The sequence below is a fragment of the Calonectris borealis genome, chromosome 5, assembly GCF_964195595.1.
Source record: "Calonectris borealis chromosome 5, bCalBor7.hap1.2, whole genome shotgun sequence".
Classification (NCBI taxonomy): Eukaryota; Metazoa; Chordata; class Aves; order Procellariiformes; family Procellariidae; genus Calonectris; species Calonectris borealis.
In genome coordinates this window covers 44688203-44708070 of record NC_134316.1, presented here as the reverse complement: position 1 = coordinate 44708070, position 19868 = coordinate 44688203, and the positions used below count along the sequence as shown (strand labels likewise).

Genomic DNA, 19868 nt, shown 5'->3' with positions numbered 1-19868 from the left:
GGTGTCCCCACCCTGTGTGCGTGTTGGCATCCATCCCACCTTCCCTGCGGCTGGGTGCGCTGGTCCTGCTGGGCCTTGACTCTGGGCCAGGACGCCGTCATTTGACCTGGCTTCAGACCTTGAGTCCCCGGGCACAGCGAGCATTGGCGAGCGAGGCTCTGCTGGAGATGTTCCTCATCCCAACCCCTCGCGTGCCGGGCATGGCTGCTCACGCCTTCGCCCCGGGGCTGCTCCTGGCACCCTCCAGAGATGCCTTCAGCCCGGAGGCTTCACTGCATGGAGGAGGAATTCAAACAAAGATTCAGTTTATACCTTGTAAGACGTAAGTTTGCTGAGAAAATTACCTTCACCAACCTGTCCAAGCCTCCAAACCCAGTGGCTACAGTCACAGAGCCTCGTCCCTCTGACAATCCCCAAAACCGTTGCTGGAGGTCCTGCAAATCAGAGCCACGGGAGTGACACCGACCCTCCTATCTTGCTGTGACCCTGTCCCCACTGCCCCTGGCGTCCCGTGCCCCACTCAGTGCACGAGGCAGCGGCAGAGATGCCCAAGTGCCCCGTTCCCTTCCCGTTCCCCTCTGCCCCAGCCTTAGGCAGGCTGAGACGTGCCGGTGCAGAGGACCCGCACCCACCCCAGGCGCCGTTTCCATGACTCAGAGGGGGCTGGAGAGGGCCGTGGGGAACCACAGGGCTGTTTGCTTGTCTTCAAGAGCCTCACAGAGGAGTTTCATCCTAGGTCAGCTGGCGCAGGAAGAGCAGCAGCTGGGAAGTTTGTCCTTGAAAGGCAGGGCTCAGTGTAAACCACGGAGCTCCTCGGACGCAGCTCCTTGGCCAGAGCTATGGACGTGGTATTGAGCCATCGAGGGTAACTGCGCTCCGCTCACCAAGAAAGCCGGGCGGAGAAGCAGCCCCTCTGCTACCACAACTGCTCTTAAATCTAATGTATTTTATGGCACCTTGCAGCTTGCAGGTCGTAGCAGCAGCACGTTTTGGCAGCGCTGGAGCTGGACGGGGGGCAGCGGGGGGCTGGCACCAAGCGCCTCGGCTGGAGGCGTCTGGAGGACAGGGGTGAAGCGTCGTTCGCAGGTTTAAGGCTCGCGGCAGAGTTGGTTTGTGTTGGCCGGTTAACACGTTCATGTCTTTAGGCTCTTTAAGCAGAATTAGATTGATTCGTCCGTGGGAAACTCAAAGCTCCAGTTGTGCAACACCGAGGTCTGAAAACATCACTCTGCAAACACGATGTCCCTGGCGTCCGCTCCAGGTCACGGGGCGGCTCTCTAGAGGCATGCACGGCGCCTCGCTTCGATGACCCCCCCTCGCTCGCGAACCCTCCCGATGTTGATGTTAGCTGGGCCCCCCGCCCACGGGCAGCGCGGCAGGCTGGCTCTGCCGCGGAGGGACAGGCGTCCTTGTGGGATCTTTGCATGACTGAGATGGAAAAGAGCGTATCCTGCATCTCGCCGTCTCTAGTGCCTTCGGGGTAGTTTGGATCCCAGCTCTACCGGCAGTTACATCATACGCAGTCCCAGTTAAAGCCAAAAAAAAAAAAAAACCAACGTGTGTATGTGCAGAGAGGAGTGGAGAGCGATGAAACCCTAAAGGCATCAGCCTTTGCCTGACAACAGGCGTGAGTGGCCTGGGCTTGGGTCTGCCTTTCTGCAGCACCTAGGAGCAGCGTCTAGCACGGTTGTCTCTAGGTTGTTTGCAGAGCTCGGGTCACCCACCACGGCCCGTAAGTGATACCCGACTCATGCAACTTTCTGCCACCACGTGCAGCCGCAGGCAATGAGGTGGTTAAAGCCCCTGCGGGGCGTTCGTGTAGGGCCACGACAGACTGGGGACCACCATCCTGCGGTGGGAGAGGTGACTCCTAGGCGGAGCTGGGCTGCCCGAGTGGGAGAGCTGCGGCCCATCGAGGTTTCCAGCCCCAGCACGGCTCCCGCTCTGCCGGTGGGAGCCTCCAGGGAAGGCAACAGGGAGAGATTTGCAAGCAGTATCTGTGTGTGAGGTCTCTCCCTCTCGGAAGAGTTTCTTAGGGCTCTTCTGCGGGGGGAGATGTGTAATCCCACCCTGGCAGCCTGAAGCTATTCCCACCTCCTTTCTCTCCATCCCTCTCCTCCTCTGTTGTGGCCATGATGGGAGTTTCCTACCTGCTCTCCTCCCCTGGCCCCCACCCTTCCCGCGCTGCCTGCCCATGCCCTGCACCTTCTGCTCTCGCTCCCGTCCTTCACTCTGTCCCCTTGCTCAGGTGTCACCTCCAAAGCCAAACCCTCTGGCAGGTCTCGTGGCCAAGTAGGGGTCTAATGTTTTCAGTTCCCTTTTTCATTAGCACCCCAAAGATTCCCCTCTGCTGTCCGTCCCCAGGACAAGGGCTCTCCTCTGTCACATCTGCATCCGCCCGGCAGGGCCCTTGCTTTTGCCTGATTTTCTGCCCTTTGGTCAGGGCATCAGCTCTCTTTTCTCTTACTCATTGCTTAGCTGGCTTTCAAAGCCCCACAGAGACTCGCCCTGCTCCGTGGGGCAAGGGGCTCTTGCCCACTCTTTAAAATTTCAGATGAGCACCTTGGTGCTTTCCCTCTGCGGCCCTCGGCTCTGTTTACAGAGTTACTCTGTTTACGAGTTACTTACAGAGAAATCCAACCCCCCCCCCAACAGCTCTGCTCTGCCCGGGTCAAACACCGCATCCCTGGTGCACAGAGCCCAGCGTCCGCCCGTCCCCCTGCCTGCCCTGGGCTCCTCCACCCTCACCTCCAGTGCTCCTGGAGCCTTTTCCCTCCGTGCAGAACTCCGGAGAACTCATTTGATCAAAATCCTTTGGGAAGGGAAGGATTGCCCAGGGCTGCCAAGTCCTCCCCAGTAGTAGGTGGGGAAGGAGACAGGGTCTTTCCCACCTGGTCTGACTGAAGAACATCTCCTGGCTGGAGCCCTCCCCAAGAGCCCAGCACCCAGCAGGCGATCGCACCTCCCTCCTGGCGAGCCCCTTACCTCCCCGATGAGATGCACCCTCATGGAAGCAGCCGCCCCTCCCAGCTCCCACTTGGTGTTTTGCCTGAGCTGTGTCCCCACCCCACGGCCCGTGGGGACCCCGGGGGGCAAGGAGGATGGGTGCGGGGTGCTGTGGCTCTCTGCACGGGGGTCAGCTCCCCCCTTGCCCAGTGCCAGCCCTGGCTCCTGGGGGGGGGGCTGGGGTGGGCTGGCACCCTAGGTGGGTGGCCGGCATGGGCGACTGTGCGGGGCAGTGGCAGGGTGAGGGGGCTTCCCTGCAGCGAGCTCCCAGACAAGGCCTGTCCTTGTCCCTGGGGCAGGGAGAGCTTCTCTTGGAAGCAACCAGATCTGGGGGCTTGCAACTCCCTGCCTTCTTCCCCCCGTTCCCTCCTCCAGCACCATCTCTCCTGCAGGCCTCTGATCCCGGCCGCTAACCTCTCCCTGGGGAGAGCCCAGCAAATCCAGGCAGCCCCTCCTTGCTGTAATCCACCATCGTCCTCATCCTCGCCCTCGCTCTTCTTCCCCTCTCTGCTGGCTGAGCCCAAAGCCCTTCCCGGCAGCGGGACCTGTAGCTGCAGCAGGGTTATTTCTGTTGCGCTGCCTTCAAACAGCTGGGTCCTGTTCAAGCTTCAGCCCAGAGATATAAAAGAACGTGAGCATCTCTCTGAGGCAGAGAGCATTAATGCAGTAGACGGGAGGGGAGAAGCGTGGCTCTAGCCCAGGCTCAGCTGAAAGCCCAGCACCTTCCCTGCTCACCGGCATGGGCTGAGCTCTGCCTCCAGCACAGAGCTGCAGCCCTTGGGGGGCCCAAGGCAGAGGGCACAGAAGGGAGGGGACGGCGGTCCCCCCCCCCCCCCGGCCCCACTGTGGGATGCCCCTGCATTGAGCCTTCTCCCCTCCGTGATGTTACCCACCGGAGCCGCCGCGGGCACAGGAGCTGCTGGGGAGCTGCCGGTACCCGGGAGCCACGGGCTGGGCACAGCGGGGTAAGGCTGGGGTTGGCTTGCATGACATTTGCTGGGCACACTCACTATTAGCTTTCCACTGATAGGTTATTTATTGGGTGGCAGATGGTTAATTAATTGTCAGAGCGGCCAGCATGCTGGAAGGTTATTTATAGGAGTGACTTTTAACCACGTTAAACCCACTTTCTCGCCAATTTGCTTCTTGCCCAGTAATGCTGGAGGTAGATGGTGTGCGGCCCCTTACAAGCTGGGTATGATACAGGGCGCTTTAGGGATACGGGCAAGGATTCGGGGGGCCAGCTGGGGCGGGGGGGTGCAGCCGTGCCAGCCCTGGGATGCTGATGAGTGTGCTGGGCTGGGCGCTGCTTGGGTGGGCGGCTTGTAAGGCAGGGACCTTACTCTGACCTGCAAGCACCTCTCACAGCCGGGTGCACGCCGCCTTGGACGGGGTGCCTCGGTTTTGCTTTGAAACCTAGTGACAACCACCTAGTTACAAGCAGCAGCGAAGCTCCTGGCTTGCTCGGGGTGGGTGGTCAGGTTCGGTGACTGCAACGTTCCCTTCCGACCCCGGACGCAGGACATTTTCAAAACCTGACGCACGAACACTTGCCGAGCGCAGGGGGGGTCTCCAGCCCCCTCGCCGCCCCCCCCCCGGAAGCCGGCAGCTCCTGCGCCGCTGAGCTCGCTGCTTCTCCGGTGGCTCCAGGAAAAGCCATCAGAGACTCCCAGCTTGTGGAGATGGAGGAATTTGTTTTGCCTCATCAGAACCAGTTAAATAGCAGAGGAAGAAAGAGGATTAAATTATTCAATGGAAAAATAAAATGCCCAGATCCACCCCAGCCATTACTGGCAAGGAGCGATTCCTCTGGCGCGATGGCTCAGATCTCCTCTGGAGCAGGCTAAGGACTTCAGGGGCCCATCGACCCTCGCCGTGCCGGAGGGGTGCCAGCGCAGCTGCCAGCTGGAGCCGGCAGGGCAGAGGGAGCCCTGCCATCTTAGTGCAGCAAATCCCGCTGGCCCCTCGTCTCCTTTTGTTTTCCTGCTTGGTTTATTGCCTTCATCGCTGCCGATGCAGAGGCAGAGGAACAGCCGGACACCAGCCCGGCAGAGCCCTCCCCGACAGGGCAAAACCCAGGCTAATCCCCCCCACCAGGCACAGGGCCCCCCTTTATCCTCTCCCCGTATATTGTATTTCTAAGGTATCCAGGAGCTCTATTTTCACGCTCTTCGAGGGGTGTGAATCTGTCAACCTGAACAATCCCTCGCTAGTGCCGTGACTCAGGAACTAATTAATGGCTATTAGATAACACAATTAGCACCACAAACTGTCACCCCCTCAGCGGAGTGTCGCCCCATCCCTTTGTGTCACAGACATGCACGAGCCATAAACACGACTATCCCTTTAGCATCTTCTATCCCTCCCCTCTTTTTCCTCCCTCCCTCCTCTCCCAAGGCTGGTTTTGGCTGCGCTAACTGCCCAGTCCCGCATCACATCAGCGGTTCGACGTGAGGGAACTCATCCCATTAAGATTTTTCACCCTCTCGGTGCTTTTAGGAAGACCAGGACAAGCTGGCAGCAGGGCTTGGAGAGCTGGCCCGGCTCTTTCCAATGCTTGGAGCTGCTGCGCCCTGGCCCCAGCCCTCTGCACCCAGCCGGAGCGGGGGGTGATGTGTGCCTTCCCCCGGGGTGTCCCAGCTTCCCTCCCTCCTGGGGTCAGGCAGCACCCGGAGCCCAGCAAGGTGCACCCAGCCAGGAGCTGGCAGCCACGGCCACCCCATCCCAGCTGGGGTGGGACCCTCCCTGGGCTTGGGGTCTCTTCAGCTTTGCCGTTCCTCCAAAGGGCTGATGGCACCCGTGCAGAGCAAAAGCCCGTCTCCTCTGGGAGCAGCTCACACTCGGAAGCCTCTGGGAAAGTTAATGATTTCTTTAATTCCTCTCCTTCCCCTACGAATGTCTTCTTCCCCTAACTGGTGTGTGAGCGTGGGGCTTGGTTGCTGGTGGCAATGCTTGCCGAGCGTGCTCCGTGCAATTCCCAGAAACCCCGCTTCAAGCTGCACATGGACCAGTCGCGACTCTGCCCACACCTGCCCCCGCTCTCCCAGCCCCGAGGATGAGGATGGGGGAGCAGGGAGGAGGGCAAGCTGGCGGTGGCGTGGGGGACAGGGGCCATGGAGGGGCACAGGGAGCAGAGGCAGGGGACAGCTGGGTGGCAGGGCTGCTCCAGGAGTTCATCCCACAGCTCGAGGTGCCACCATCGCATGGGCGTGCGTAAATACCACTGCCTTCGCCGCACCGGTGGGCAGGGCAGCCGGCTCCTGCCATGCGGGGAGTGACGGGGAGGGCAGGAGCAAGCAAGACCCTTCGTCCCAGATGGGTTCAGTTCTTGGTCACTAACTGCACCTGATGGAGCACCTGCCTCTATTTGGTGCAGACATTTTGGGTACGGGATGACCATCGGCAGTCTATGAGAGGGCTTTCCTACGTGGCGACGGGCTGCAAGGCGTTTTGCAGGGGCAGACAGGTTGGGAAGCCTTGCCGGAGTGGCCCACGAGGTGTGCGGCCAGGAAGTAGCAGGAGCTTTCCTCTGTGCCCTCGGATGTCACCGTGTGACCGAGGAGGGGTGGGCAGGACTGGCTTTGATCTCTTGCTCTGGAGCTGTCTTCTCACCCGACAGCGGTGGCACCCATGATCTCAGGCAGCGACGGGGACCCTGCTGTGCCAAGTGCTGCCCAAAATAAGTGGAGCCCACCCAAATTACAACCATCTCTGCTTCGACCTGCGGCTGCCTGGGCCTTGTGGCTTCATCCATAACATGGGAGATGTTGGGTGGGAAGGGAAAGACGTTTCCTTGCTTTGAGGACACGCTTGCAGGGGCCACAGAAACCCTTAGACCAAAAGATGCTATCGGTGAAGAGCTGGAGGCTCCTAATGGCTTTGATGGAGAGGAGAAAACCAGCCATAAATCACTGCCAGAAGTCCTAGGGAGGGAGGAGGCCGGTGATGGAGTTTGCTGTAGCTGGCTGGGAAGAGGAGGTCTGGGAGAGCACCCGGGGAGCGCCGCAGACGAGGGACGGCGTGTGCAGGCAGAAAAGCCAACTGGTGTCACAGGTAGGGGCCTCAGCCCCGGGAGCCCTTCTGAAGTGGCCTCTGGGCTTTGCCAAGGCTGGGTCTCCTCCCTGGCTGCAACGCCGGCAGAGAGGCGGGGGGCAGAGGGGGGCTGGAGAGAGGGAGGGGATGCGGGATGGGGGGCGTGAGGGGAGGGAGAGGAGAAATTTGCTCTTGGAGGTGCAGGAGTAGAGAGATGGGCACCGGGGGGCATGGGGGAGGCATTTAGTGGGGCGTGGAGAGGTCCCTTGGTGTCTGGGGGCTTCACAGCATCACAGCGATGCAGCTGGCGTGAGAGCGGAGATGGAGTCGCGCTGGTGGGTCCGTGGCGGCACCGCAGCTCTCCCGCGTGTTGCCTCCATCCTCGGGCACGTCCTGGGGGTGCAGGCAGAGCTGGGGCTGCCCCAGGGCTGTGCCCCCCACCCGGGAGGCCCGGGTGCCCTCCATCCCCATGGGCAGTGGGGGAACCCAACCTCAACAGGCTGGAGCTCTGCTGCTAAAGGGGAGTCCCCCAGGACAGAGCAAGGCAAGTTTATGCCGAGGGGGGCTGGCAGAGCAGCCCAAAGGCAAACGGCAGGATCTATCCCCAGTGCTTACGCAGGCAAGACGCACGGCTTGGTCGGCCGCTCTGAGACCTGGCGAATTCATAACATGCTTGGCTTGCTCCGGCTCCGGACTGAGCTGCCTGCCCTGCTCAGGGAGGCAAAGGCAACGCCGGGTTGTCCCGGCGAGCTCAGAGGGGGGTGTCTGGGGCAGAAGAGAGAGAGAGGGGGATGGAGAGAGCAGAAGGTGGGGAAAGAAAAGATGCCTGACAGGCTGGGGCACGGCAGAAAATAGTCAGGGTGTTTGAGGCAAAGGATGAGTGGTGTACGCACCTTCCGGCTTGTCCGCGTTGTCCGCATCTTCGCACCCCTAACCATCCTCAGCCTCCCTCCTACCCTCAAACGGGAGATTGCTTTATTTTCACCCTTCAGTGAAGGTTCGTTTCCAAAACCACCCGTTTCAGTCCTTTACGCTGAGGCTGCGGTCGCCTCCGTCCCAGCACACGTTTCCAGCGTGGCCTCTGGGTGGCATCCAGAGACACGCGAGTGGGGCTGCGCCCGTCCTTTCCTCCTTCGTTTCTTCTGACCTGGGCAAACGGTTTTACGGAGTGGGACGAGCTGGACTTTTCTTACTTCGGGCAACTGAGAACAGAAGCCTCTGTCAAGGCTGATAACGAATTAAATGAACTTAGAAGAGGATGCCTAATTTCGGTTCATAAACTAACGTGAAAAACCGAAACCCTCATTTAGTGGAGATGAAGGAAAGGTTTCTTTTCAAGATTTTCAAATTCTTCCTGGAAGAGCTGGGGTAGATGTCTGGTTGATTGCTAGCTTGTCTGCTCCGTTTGATTAGCTGTTACAAGAATGACAGCTAAATCTCCCCATCTCATCAAAGCGAAGAATTTAAAACTCATTTCAATTGTACCGAAACCAACCCCCAAACTGCCTCGATTATATATCTCAAAGTCATTTTATACACTTACCACCTCTTCTCGCATCCCTGGCTGGGTGCCCAGGAAGGATGGCAGCAGAAACCGCTTTTCTTCTCCCTTGATGCATCCCTTGCGCTCAGAGCTCGGTGCAAAGCTGGGCAGTGCCGCCGGGCTTCCTTGCCCCGTCAGTATTTAGCATTTAGTATCTACCGAAGGGTGTTGCTTTCTTTTCAAAGCACTTTTTGTCTTCGTGGGGCCACGTATAACAGGCTCAGAGGATAACAGTCCAGAGGAATTTCTCTGGTCCTCACCCACTTCTTTCCCCTGCGCGTGTAAGACAACCCCAGCCGCTATCGCAGCCGTAGCCTCGCTAATGCGGAAGCTGCCTTAATGGCTACGTTGGTACCCCGGCTTTAGCACCCCAGCAGCCGTGCTTCCACTTTCTCACACCTGCATCTCTTTAGAAAGCCGTTATATTAAAACCTTGGCTGTTAGCTGACGGTAGAAATCTCCTACCCTCACCACAAAGGAAAGGTAAGGGCATTTCTTTTAAAAGACTTTAAAAATAAGAACTGATACCAAAGCGTGCCAAACCCTGTTTTGGAGAGGAGGGCGTTCATGGCCTGTTTATACATTTAGCAAAATCAGCTTCAGGAGTCCGGGGCGTTTGGAGCCAGCGCCGTCACCCGAGGCAGCTGGCAGAAACACGCTTTGCCAAGCGTGCCCGCTGCGCGCGCCGGCGTGGACGCCCGCCCGCTCTGCCGGCCCCCGCGCAGCTACCGGCAGCAGCGCCCATGGGGCTGGGTGGGCAGCACGGCAGGACCCCCGCCCCGGGCGCCGGGTGGAGCTGCTGGAGAAGCTGCCCTTGCTGGGCTGGCGGGGGTCGGGATGCCCCCAGCACCCAGGGTGATGGCCCAGCAGGTTTTGGGGGCCTGGGTGGTGCAGGAGAAGCAGGTTGGATGGGAAGCTCCTCTGTGCACCCCACCTTCTCCAGCGCCTTTGCTTCTCCTTCCCCTTCCAGGAAACTCCCCTTCATCCCAACACATCGATTTTGGTCCATTGATTTTTTTTTGTTAAGGTCCATTCTCCTCTTACCTTGAGGGATTGACCGCAGGCATCTTGGTTTGGCTGAAGGCAGTTTTTCTGTCCGTAATTCTTGCCGCCTTTCATAAATAATTCCATCTGTAGGCTGAGATGGCTTGGGTTCACCCTGTATGTCTCCACCGCCGGTGTGACTGCAGCTGCAGTGTGATGTGGGACTGGGGGAAGGGGCCAGCATTTCCCAGCATCGCTGGCTGATGGCACTCGTGTGGCTCCTTCCCTCTCCGGCGCCTGTCGGAGCTGGGTTGTGAAACAGGTCGAGCCAAATTATCCGGTTTCAGCCTTGTTTGGGTTTTCGGCATCTGCCTCCAAGCAGTGTCACCCTTTTTGTCAAGGCCACCTCTGTTGGAAAGGTTGGTGTCCCCCAGTAAGACGTTGTGGGAGTCGCACGAACTCCTTGGGGCTGAAGCTGTAGAGTAACTTGCTGTTTTCCCTGTCCCAGATTTCATCTTCCAGAAGGAGCTGTTTGCTGCCAGAGACACAGGTGAGCTGAGCGGACCATGGCACGGGCTTTGTGGAGTAGCTCCCTCTTGGGGAAGTGCTTTGGAGAGGCCAGTGGGACGTTCCTGGGACATACCATAAACCTGCTCTCGTCCCTGGGGCAGGGCACCGGCTCCGTGCCGCGCTGTCCTTGCAGCGAGCGCTGTGCGGCCCCCTTCCTCCTGCCTCTCTGTGTGCCTCCCCGGGGCACACTGGGCCTTGCTCCTGCTGGGAGGTGGTTCCTGGTCCTGCAAAGAAGGGACCATCGCACCCTGGCCAAAGGGCTGTCTCCTGCCTTGTCCCTGCAGCCCCGTGTGTCTCCTCCATTGCTAAATGGGGACATAAAAAGGGCTTTCAAAGAGCTCCTGGGGGAAGGGCAAGGTCAGAGAGAAACCCAGTAACGCCAGGAGATTTTCGAGCACTAGCCAAGAGCAATGCTGGCCCGGGGAACTGAGGAGGCCGCAATCGCTGCCAGCACGGGCCGGCAGCTATGATATTCTCCCTTTTTGTCCTCGCTCCCCTTGCAGACCCCATGCACAACATCTCTGCTCAGCCCTGGCAGGCGAAGATGGCCAACCTGACCTATGACAACTTCACCCTGGGCAATCGCTCCGAGGTGGCCATCCAGCCTCCCACCAACTACAAGACGGTGGAGCTGGTTTTCATCGCCACCGTCACAGGCTCGCTTAGCCTCGTCACCGTGGTGGGGAACATCCTGGTGATGCTGTCCATCAAGGTGAACCGCCAGCTCCAGACTGTCAACAACTACTTCCTCTTCAGCCTGGCCTGCGCAGACCTCATCATCGGGGTCTTCTCCATGAACCTCTACACGGTCTACATCATCAAAGGCTACTGGCCGCTGGGGGCCGTGGTGTGCGACCTGTGGTTGGCCCTGGACTATGTAGTGAGCAATGCCTCTGTCATGAACTTACTTATCATCAGCTTTGACCGATACTTCTGTGTCACCAAGCCCCTGACGTATCCAGCCAGGAGGACCACCAAGATGGCGGGGCTAATGATTGCGGCTGCGTGGATATTGTCCTTCATTCTCTGGGCCCCTGCCATCTTGTTCTGGCAGTTCATTGTGGGCAAGAGGACAGTCCCTGAGAGGGAATGCTACATCCAGTTCCTCTCCAACCCGGCGGTGACCTTCGGCACGGCCATCGCTGCTTTCTACCTGCCCGTGGTCATCATGACGGTGCTGTACATCCACATCTCCCTGGCCAGCAGGAGCAGGGTGAGAAGGCACAAGCCTGAAAGCAGGAAAGAGAGGAAAGGCAAGTCCCTCAGCTTCTTCAAGGGCCCCCTGATCAAACAGAACAACAACAACTCCCCCAAGAGGGCTGTGGAGGTGAAGGAGGAGGTGAGGAATGGGAAAGTGGATGACCAGCCCTCAGCACAGACTGAGGCCACTGGTCATCAGGAGGAGAAGGAGACTTCCAATGAGTCCAGCACGGTCAGCATGACCCAGACCACAAAAGACAAGCCCACAGCAGAAATCTTGCCAGTGGGGCAAGGACAGAGCCCGTCCCACCCCCGGGTGAACCCGTCTTCCAAGTGGTCCAAGATTAAAATCGTCACCAAGCAGACTGGAACCGAATGTGTCACTGCCATCGAGATCGTCCCAGCTAAGGCAGGAGCCTCTGACCACAACTCCCTGGCCAACAGCCGCCCGGCCAACGTTGCCAGGAAGTTTGCCAGCATCGCCAGGAGCCAAGTACGGAAGAAGCGTCAGATGGCAGCCCGGGAGAAGAAAGTCACCCGGACCATATTTGCTATCCTGCTAGCCTTCATACTCACATGGACTCCATACAACGTGATGGTCCTCATTAACACCTTCTGTGAGACCTGCGTACCCGAAACAGTGTGGTCCATCGGCTACTGGCTCTGCTATGTCAACAGCACCATCAACCCAGCCTGCTACGCCCTCTGCAATGCCACTTTCAAGAAAACCTTCAAGCACCTTCTCATGTGCCAGTACAGGAACATTGGCACAGCCAGATAAACTGGCACTCAGGGACCACTTCAGCAACGTTACGGAAACCCTTCCCTTTGCCTCCTTTGCCCGGGGGGGGGGGGGTGTCCTCTGCTCCCCACTCACAACAATGCAGACTGTGCGGTGATTGCAGATGATGCCCTTCATCCAATGCTGACAAAGGTCCAAGGCACCTCTGAGCTGCAGCTCCTTCCAGTTACCCTGGGCCTGGAGATTAACCTGGGGAGCCAGCGGGAAAACCGGAGGCAAGAGGAGGAGATGTGGTCACCAGGAGCCCTCCCCAGCTCCCTGCTCTTGAGAGGTTGGCCAAATGGCATCAGTGTTTGTCCTAAGACTGGATGCCTCTTCTCCCCCGGCTGACCGTCTCCAGGGCATCAGAGCTTGTCTGCATGCAGACAGCTTAATGCTGGATGCTTTCAATAGGCTTTTAAACCGTTTATTACCCAAGAAATGAAAAGAAACCGGGGCCAGACATTTGCCAGCCATTTTGGACCAGGCTGGCTCGGGCTCATGGGACATGGCCAGGCTCCCTCCCGAGACAGTCAAGATTGCGTCCTAGCAGATGTGGCAAGCTTCTTCCTTTCCCTTGAGAGATGCCATCGTACATCCTCACCCAGGGACCTGGGGGGGGGGAATTTTTCCCTGGGCTTTGGCTCCGCTCTCCCCTTTGTGCCCTTTCTGCCCTCAGCCAGGAATTGGCTGGACGGACAGACAGACAAACCAAGTATCTCCCTCCTGGGTGAGGAGCGTGAAACCCAGTTGCCTCCTACAATGATGGAAACTAAAACTGCAAAGAAAAGCAGTGCTACGGTGCAGGACTTCTCTCCAGGGCCCCCTGAGAAGCGGGCAGCGAAAATAACTGTCCTTGGGAGGGATGGGGGGGCTGGGGGTCTCAGAGGGGGTCGGGAAGAGGGTTTGCAGCATGGCCGAGGTGCCCTGTCTCTTATCTGGGCCATGAGCAGGTCCCCGCTCTCCCCACGGCGGGTGTGGGAGGCCTGATGCACAGCTCCGGGGCTGGGGGAGGACGACGGTGCCCCCCGAGCCCCGCTCCTGCCCCGGGTGCGGGGGGTGGGGGACGCCCCAGGAAGGCTGAAGGAACCGGCTGCCGAGCTTTGTAAATGGACGTAACCCTGTCGTCGGTGTTGTGGCGGAGCCCTCAGCATGCAGGCTTCAGCCAGCGTCTCCAGCCCCCTCCCAGCCCACCCCGGGGGTGCTCAGCTTCTCCCAAAGCCGGGTCTCCGCAAGCCTTGGCGGGCACGGCCGGGTGCAGCAGAGAGACGGGACGGGGCCCTACTGGCACTGGCAAACTCCGCGTCCGTATGTCCTTCCCGTCCCCGTGCCGGGGCGATGCCGTGCAACCTGGAGAAAGGCTGCCCCGGCCCAGCTGGGGACCCCCCCCCCCGCCACTGCCTTTAGGATAATTCACATAGCGGTGCCCAAAATGCCTGGCAGGCTTTTGGTTTTTTTTTTTTAAACTGTTACAACCACGGCCCAACCCACCCCGAGACAAATAAAGACCTCGGACCAGAAACCCACAGCCATGGCGTGAGGAGTCATCACTCGGTCGCTCCTCTCCAGCTTCCCAGTGTCACCCACTGGTGACGTTTCCTGCAGCACGCGGGTGGCAGCCCCATCCCTCTTTCCGAGAGCGAGGGGGGCAGCCCGAGGTCTGACCCACGCGCCTTCTCCAGGACCGTGTGCGGTGGCACCCAGGCCACCGCCGCCAGCCGCACGACGAGTTCACTGCTGGTGGGGTTGGCAAAGCTGGGGTTTGCTGGGGTTTCCAGCTGGTGGGGACGACAGGTGGGTTCCGATATTTTTTTTTTAAAAGATTTTTATTGGAAAAGAAAACAAACCCCATTTTCCAAAAGAAGTGAGAGCTCCCACCCAGCACCGCTGTTGGCGCGTCGAAGGCAGAGGGGCTGCAGCCCCGGCACGGGGACACACGGTTAGGCGCGATGGAGGAGAGGGGACGCGGTGATTCCTGGGCGCGGTGGCTTTGTTTTCCCCGGCTGCTGCAGGGAAGTCGTGCCCCGGCCGAAGGGATGCTGGAAGAAGCCCCTCGAGCTGAGAGCAGTCCTCACGTCAGTAAGGGGCACGAGCGATGGGGTTACTTGGGCATTCAACACCCAGCCCTTCCCTCCGGCACCGGTACCCGGCGGAGGAGGCTCCCCGGCTTGCCAAAGGATGCGCTAAAGGCAACTCATTTGTGCCGGAGCGGTGGAAAAATGTGTGTTCCCATCCCAGCTCTCCAGGCGCATCCCAGCGAACCCCGACACCAGCCAAGGGGAGGCAAGCGGGATGCGCCGGCAGCGGCGGCGGGGCTGCAGGGAGGGGGGCAGCCCCTCCTGCGGGCGGGTGGGTTTGCTCTCTACAACACTAGCGATTAAAACAAGGCATCTCAGTGAAAGAAGAGGTCATGGAAAGGAGGAAGGAGAGGAGGAGGAAGACTGGAGTGTGGGCCGGCTGCAGTTGGGCATCCAGCCCCGTGGGCACCGTGTCGAGGGGCCGACGAGGATGCTGGCTTCCAGCTCTAGTCCTTCCCCTTGCCCTTCTTTGCTGCACCCGAGAAGCACAGGAGACAAGAGTTAGCGCGTCCGCTGGCAGCTCACCGGTGCCCCAGGCGCTGCCATGGCAGAAATGGAGCCAGCACGGCCGGCTCGGCGCGGTGCAGGGGCCGCATCCCTGCGGGCAGCCTCCCCCCACCACGCAAAGCCACGTTTTGCACCGGCCCCACTGAGGAGAGGGGGAAATTCCCGTCCCACCGAAGCTGGCGGTGACTTAAGGGGGGACCAGGGTTTTTCCTAGCAGCACCTGCATCGCACCCAGCCATGCTGGACTTTGGGGGTGTCACACGTGCTGATGCAGAGGGAAGAGCATCCTACGTGACCCCCCCCACACCACCAGCAAAGCCCAACCCCAACGGGCCAAGCTACCCCTGGAGAGCCCCTTGCCCAGGGTCCCAGCAGGACCCTTCTGGGGACAGGAGCGGTGGGGACTGACCTTTGGACTTTGACTTGATCTTGGAAGAGCAGGGCTTGGTCACGTAGACGATCTCCTCGCACTGGGCATTGTACAGGGCTTTCTTCAGGATGCCGGAGCGAGTCTTCACGCCCGTCTGAGCGCTACACCCCCCCCAGCTCTCAAATTTGTACTTGCAGTCGGCTGGAAGAGAGGGGAGAGGCCTCAGAGCCGGCCAGGACCTGGCGTGGGCACCAGTCCTGGCCACCCAACCCAGGGTGGTCCCCAGCCCCCCCGCCGCCATACACCCACCTCCAAATTTCTTCTTCCAGTTGCAGGGGATCTTGCACTTGAGCTTCTTACTCTCATCTTTGCAAGTCCCCTCGCGGTAGCCCAGGCCACAGTCCTTGCTGTTGGGGACGCAGGGTCCCCAGCGCCAGTCCTCGCACTCGGAGCCATCCTTCTTCGCCTTCTCTGCAAGGGAAGGGGGAGCGGGCGCTCGCTGCGGGGGCACGGGAGCACACCCCGGGCTGCCGCCGGCCCCCAGCCCCCTGCCCCTCACCTTTCTTGTTCTTGCCAGCCTCGGCGGTGGCGGCCAGCAGGATCAGCGCCAGGAGGAGGAGGAGGCCCCGGACCTGCATCCTGCCTGGGGAGGAGGGAGAGGGTGAGGCGGGCGAAGGGTCAGGGCACAATGCGGCAGCGAGGAAGGGGCACGGTGGGCTGCGGGCAGGCTGCCTGGGAGGGAGACGGCAGCTCCCTCCACACCTGCGTGCGTGCATGTGTGGGCGCACGTGTGTACACCCCCATACCCTGCTCATTGCCACCCATTAGACCATGTGTATTAATTGCAAGGTTAATTGTGCAGTTCAGCAACCACCTCCGGCCAGGGAGCTGTTGGGCTGGGGGTTTGTTCCCAGTCTCGCAGCCCCCCCCATTGCCCTGCATGTGGCCGAAATGTGGGGACCCCCACATCCTACACAGCAGCCAGGGGAGGCCCTTTGGTTGGGGGCACCCAGTACCAGGCTGCACCAGGGCCCGTGCTGCTCCTGCCCCCCCGAAAGCAAAGCAGTCCCCACCTGCGTGCTGGCAGCGGGGGTCCTGCTTGCCGGTGCCGGTCCCCAGCCCCTACCCCCCTGTATTTCTCCGTGGCTCCTTTATCCAGCACCCAGCCGGCTGCCGCCCCACACCAAAGAGCCCCGGGGCTGGGGGAGTGCAGCTGCCATGGTAGCTCCAGAGGAAACCAGAGGGGAAAGAAAAAAGTCCATCAAAACCAAACCTGCTGCCATGAGGGGTCTGAGAGCTAAACCAGCAGATTAAACATCAAAAAAAAAGTCCCCACAGCATGGGAGCTCATTGCAGCGATGGAGCGGGAGAGCTGCGCCCACTGCTGGCGCCGCAGCTGCCAGTACAGCACCCATGCATGCAGGGAGGGAGTGTGCATGCGTGTGCATGCACCTGGGAGCAGGTCAGGGACGAGGGTGCACACACACAAGGGTGCAGCTCCTGGGGCCCTGCCCACCCCCCCACGGTGGCCTTGTGCCAGGTGATAGTTCCCCTCCGGCTGCCACCAGAGCCTCTGTGGGATGTTGCTGCCAACACTGGGGTCCCAGCTCCCACTCCCAGCAGGAGTGCAGCCGTGCAGAGCCGGCGTCTCAAACCTTCCTCGCTCCCCCGGTGCTCTTTAGGATGACACCCATATCTGCGTGGCAGCAACCAGCCAGCAAATACATCACGCCTGCCCTGGCTCCATCATGGGCTTGGCGGGACTGGGATGGAGAGGTCAGGATGCACCACATGTCCCAGGGAAAAGTAGTGCAGGGAAGAGCCCGGGGTCAGCGTTTGCTCCCTGCCCCCAGGCTCCCCGGGCAGCGTGCCGGCGAGAGCAGCTCCCCGCATTATTCAGGCTCCAGCACACTCACCTTTCATTGCGTCCGCCGCCGCGAAGCTGCCGGCTTCGCTCTGCATTGAACTGTCACAGGGAATTACACAGCCCGGCTGGCTGAAGGCACAGCCGAGGGGGTGAGAGCTGCCTGCCCCCTCGCCCAGCCCGGCTGGGAGCCATCCTGCCGAGTACGGCATGGCTCAGCCCCGTTCCCACCCAGCTGCCTTCAAAGGGGGCAAGAGCTCAGCCCGGAGGGCCCAGTTACGGAGAGCAAGGCTGGGGCTAAGCTGAGTTGCCGGCACTTCTGCCCCGCTTTCTGTCAGGGCAACACCTCTGACATCCACACTACTCACAGCATCCCCCTGATTTCAGGTGCTCTGTAAACTTCTTCCATCCTTTGCCTTTTCCCTCTGCTCCTGAAACACCTCCCAGCCCGGCACCTTCCAGCTCAGGTCCTGCGGACGCGGCTTCTGAGTGCCCAGGGCAGACAGCCCCGGCTGCCCTGCTCACCCCTGCCTCGCCTCTGGGCATGGACGCCCTCCGCTCCCCACGGCATGGGTACCGGCATGGGTACCGTGGGGCCCTGCCCACGTGTACACAGGGATGTGGGAGGGGGGGCTCCGAGGGGCAGCCCAGCTACAGCCCCAGGGACTCCTGGATCTGCTCCCAGGCTCTGCCCAGCACATCACATCCCCCAGGCAAAGTTCTGCAGGGACCCTCAGCCATGGCTCATCCTAAAGCATTCATAAGGGAAAGGGAGTGCAGTTATCCAACTGGTTTTCCAAACAGTCTGATCCCTTCTTTGCTGGTCAAACAAGAGCTGTTCCCGGTTGGGCTGCCAGCGCCTTCAGGCCTGTTTGCACAGCCCAGCTCCTCCCGCATCCCTGCGGGGCCCTGGCTCCTCTCCTGCTCAGATCCCGGCTGGCTCTCACACTGCGTTTGCCTCTCCCAGGAATGGGCTGCACAAGCAGAGCAGCCTGGAGCCTGGCCACACCGTGGCAGTCCCCGTTTCCCCTTCCCCTCCCTTCTCTAGCTGCCCTGGCTTTGAATAATCTAGGATCAGCGCTATAAAAAAAAAAATCGCCCGGTGATGCTGAAGCAGAGCCCAAATACCCACCACTGCAATGAGAGAGCCTGGACCCTTCTCCAATCACCGCTCAGGGCCAGGCAGTGCCACCGGCAAGTGCTTCTCCTAGCATGGGCCACGCCATCCTCCCCAGCTCCTGTCCCCTCGCTGCCATCGCGACGCTCTCCCGGGAGCAGGGTGGGTGCCGGGCTGTCAGCCCCCTTGCAGCCCCTCTTCCAGCAGCGGGACCTCTCGGCTCGGCTCAGATTGCAGCTGGCTCTGGCAGAGGTGGGCGCAGGATTGCTGCCCTCCCGCCTCGGGCTGAGCTGCTCCCCAGTCTCTGGGAAAGGAGCCCATGGCTTGGGGAGCCCAGCACCCCGCCAGCAGGAATTTCCCTGCTGCCAGGAGAGGGGTGACTGAGCTTTTCCCCATGAGCCATGGCGTTAGGGTGACCAGAAGACTCTGCTGGAGGTACCGGAGGGGAGCAGAGCCACGGGGGCCGTGGGGCTTTCCAGCAGACGGCCTCACCTTCCCCGCGAAGCGAGGAAAAGGTGCTCCAGGGGGAAAGGGTTTGCTCTGCCTGTGCATTGCGGGGCAGAGAGGGGAGCAAGAAGCTCTTCCACGCTTCTACCCTCTGCTCTCTCCCCAGGCAGATGCTGTGCCGTGACCCCAGTACAGCCCCTTCCCCTCCGGCCTGTCTCCCCCCTCGCCCCCCGGAGAGGCTGGCGGTGCCCGAGCCCCGCTCCGGGGCAGCTCCCCGGGCTCCGGCCGGAGCATCTCCAGCCACCTGAGCGCGTCTCCGACCCGGTGCCCCCCAAAGGGGGGCGGGGGGGCCCGCTAAGATCCTGGGCCCTGCCTCAACCCCTGCCTGCTGCCTGCTCTGCAGGAGCCCTGCCTCCCTCCAAACCCCCTTCCTTCTGCACCTCCAGCCCTCCAGGCGAGCCCGTACCCGGGGGGCTGCCGTCCGCGGGACCCCTGTCCCAGTCGCCCTTCCTGCAGCTCCTCCCCAGCCAAGGCCATGTCCCCCACCTCGGCAAAGCCCCTTCCTCCACCGGGGAGCCCTCAGCCTGGATTATTGCCGCCTCCCCGCCGTTTGCCTTGCCGGAGGCGCCCATCCCCGTAGCGTCGGGCGGGCGGCGCCGCCGGCCGCGGGGGCTTGGAGGGAGGAGGGTCCGACCCCGAGTACTGGGGTGGATGGGGCGGGGGGGGGGCCACTCACCTGCGGAGCGGTGCGCGGAGCGGTGCGCGGAGCGGTGCGGAGCGGAGCTGCTGCCTTTGTGTGGCGGCCGCGTGCGGAGCCCCCGCGCAGCGCACAGCGGCCCCTGACGTCGGGCTCGGCTGGCAACAAAAAGGTGGGTTTTTTAGCCCAAAACTTTTCGCAAGCTCCTCCTCTGCACACCCCCCCCACCTCCGCCCAAGCACAAAGGCAGGCCGGTCGGCCGGCGGAGGGGCGGCCCCGGGGGGCAGGCTGGCCCCCCCCGGCCGGCGGGGAGGGGGGAGCGCGGGGCCGGCGGCGGGCCGTGCTCAGCCGGTGAATGTGCTGAGTTCCCTGGGGGGGGGGGGGGGGTGTCAGGCCTTAGCGGGGCACGTCCCCATGTGTCCCCTGCCCTGGACGGGGTGTCACACCTTCCTCCAGGCTCTGCAGCGTGGTACCAGCGAAGCCGTGAGGGTTCGGCTGACGGCGCACCCCAGCATCGCAGAGGGGCTGAAGGGGTGCAAAGCTGAACAGCCGGGCAGGGGCAGGGCTCCCCTGGGGCCCGCCGCTCTGACACCCACTGGAAGATGGCCTCTAGGGCACCCCTGGGGCTAGATGGAGTGAAGGGAACCACCCCGTGTCTCCACCAGCTCCCTG

At 61.1% G+C, this 19868-nt stretch overlaps 2 protein-coding genes across 4 annotated transcripts; one reads left to right on the top strand and one right to left on the bottom strand.

Moving 5' to 3' along the window:
• The first annotated feature begins 3656 nt into the window (after nt 1-3656).
• Nucleotides 3657-13640, top strand: CHRM4 (cholinergic receptor muscarinic 4). The gene is made up of 3 exons (XM_075152526.1): nt 3657-3971; nt 10074-10115; nt 10639-13640. The coding sequence occupies exon 3, from the start codon at nt 10644-10646 to the stop codon at nt 12114-12116; it is 1473 nt and encodes a 490-aa protein (XP_075008627.1). The 5' UTR covers nt 3657-3971; nt 10074-10115; nt 10639-10643; the 3' UTR covers nt 12117-13640.
• Nucleotides 13641-13933: 293 nt separating this feature from the next.
• On the bottom strand, nt 13934-19495 carry MDK (midkine). 3 transcript variants are annotated; one of them, XM_075152529.1, is made up of 6 exons: nt 19236-19297; nt 18068-18356; nt 15631-15714; nt 15381-15542; nt 15111-15272; nt 13934-14666 (listed from the first exon to the last, which is right to left on the bottom strand). In XM_075152529.1, the coding sequence occupies exons 3-6, from the start codon at nt 15707-15709 to the stop codon at nt 14641-14643; spliced, it is 429 nt and encodes a 142-aa protein (XP_075008630.1). In that variant the 5' UTR covers nt 15710-15714; nt 18068-18356; nt 19236-19297; the 3' UTR covers nt 13934-14640. The 3 variants fall into 3 exon arrangements, with proteins under 3 accessions (XP_075008630.1, XP_075008629.1, XP_075008628.1); XM_075152528.1 differs by lacking the exon at nt 18068-18356 and having other exon boundaries at nt 19236-19495; XM_075152527.1 differs by lacking the exons at nt 18068-18356; nt 19236-19297 and adding an exon at nt 16988-17405.
• Nucleotides 19496-19868: the final 373 nt, after the last annotated feature.

What these genes read in the sequence shown, in the direction of transcription:
- CHRM4 (XM_075152526.1), top strand. Translation starts at nt 10,644, where the DNA reads ATGCACAACATCTCTGCTCAGCCCTGGCAGGCGAAGATGGCCAACCTG.
- MDK (XM_075152527.1), bottom strand. Translation starts at nt 17,147, where the DNA reads ATGCCGTACTCGGCAGGATGGCTCCCAGCCGGGCTGGGCGAGGGGGCA. An exon ending in GGCTGGCAAGAACAAGAAAG is followed by an intron (nt 15,543 to 15,630) that starts GTGAGGGGCAGG and finishes CTTCCCTTGCAG; the next exon opens with AGAAGGCGAAGAAGGATGGC. An exon ending in CTGGAAGAAGAAATTTGGAG is followed by an intron (nt 15,273 to 15,380) that starts GTGGGTGTATGG and finishes CCTCTCTTCCAG; the next exon opens with CCGACTGCAAGTACAAATTT.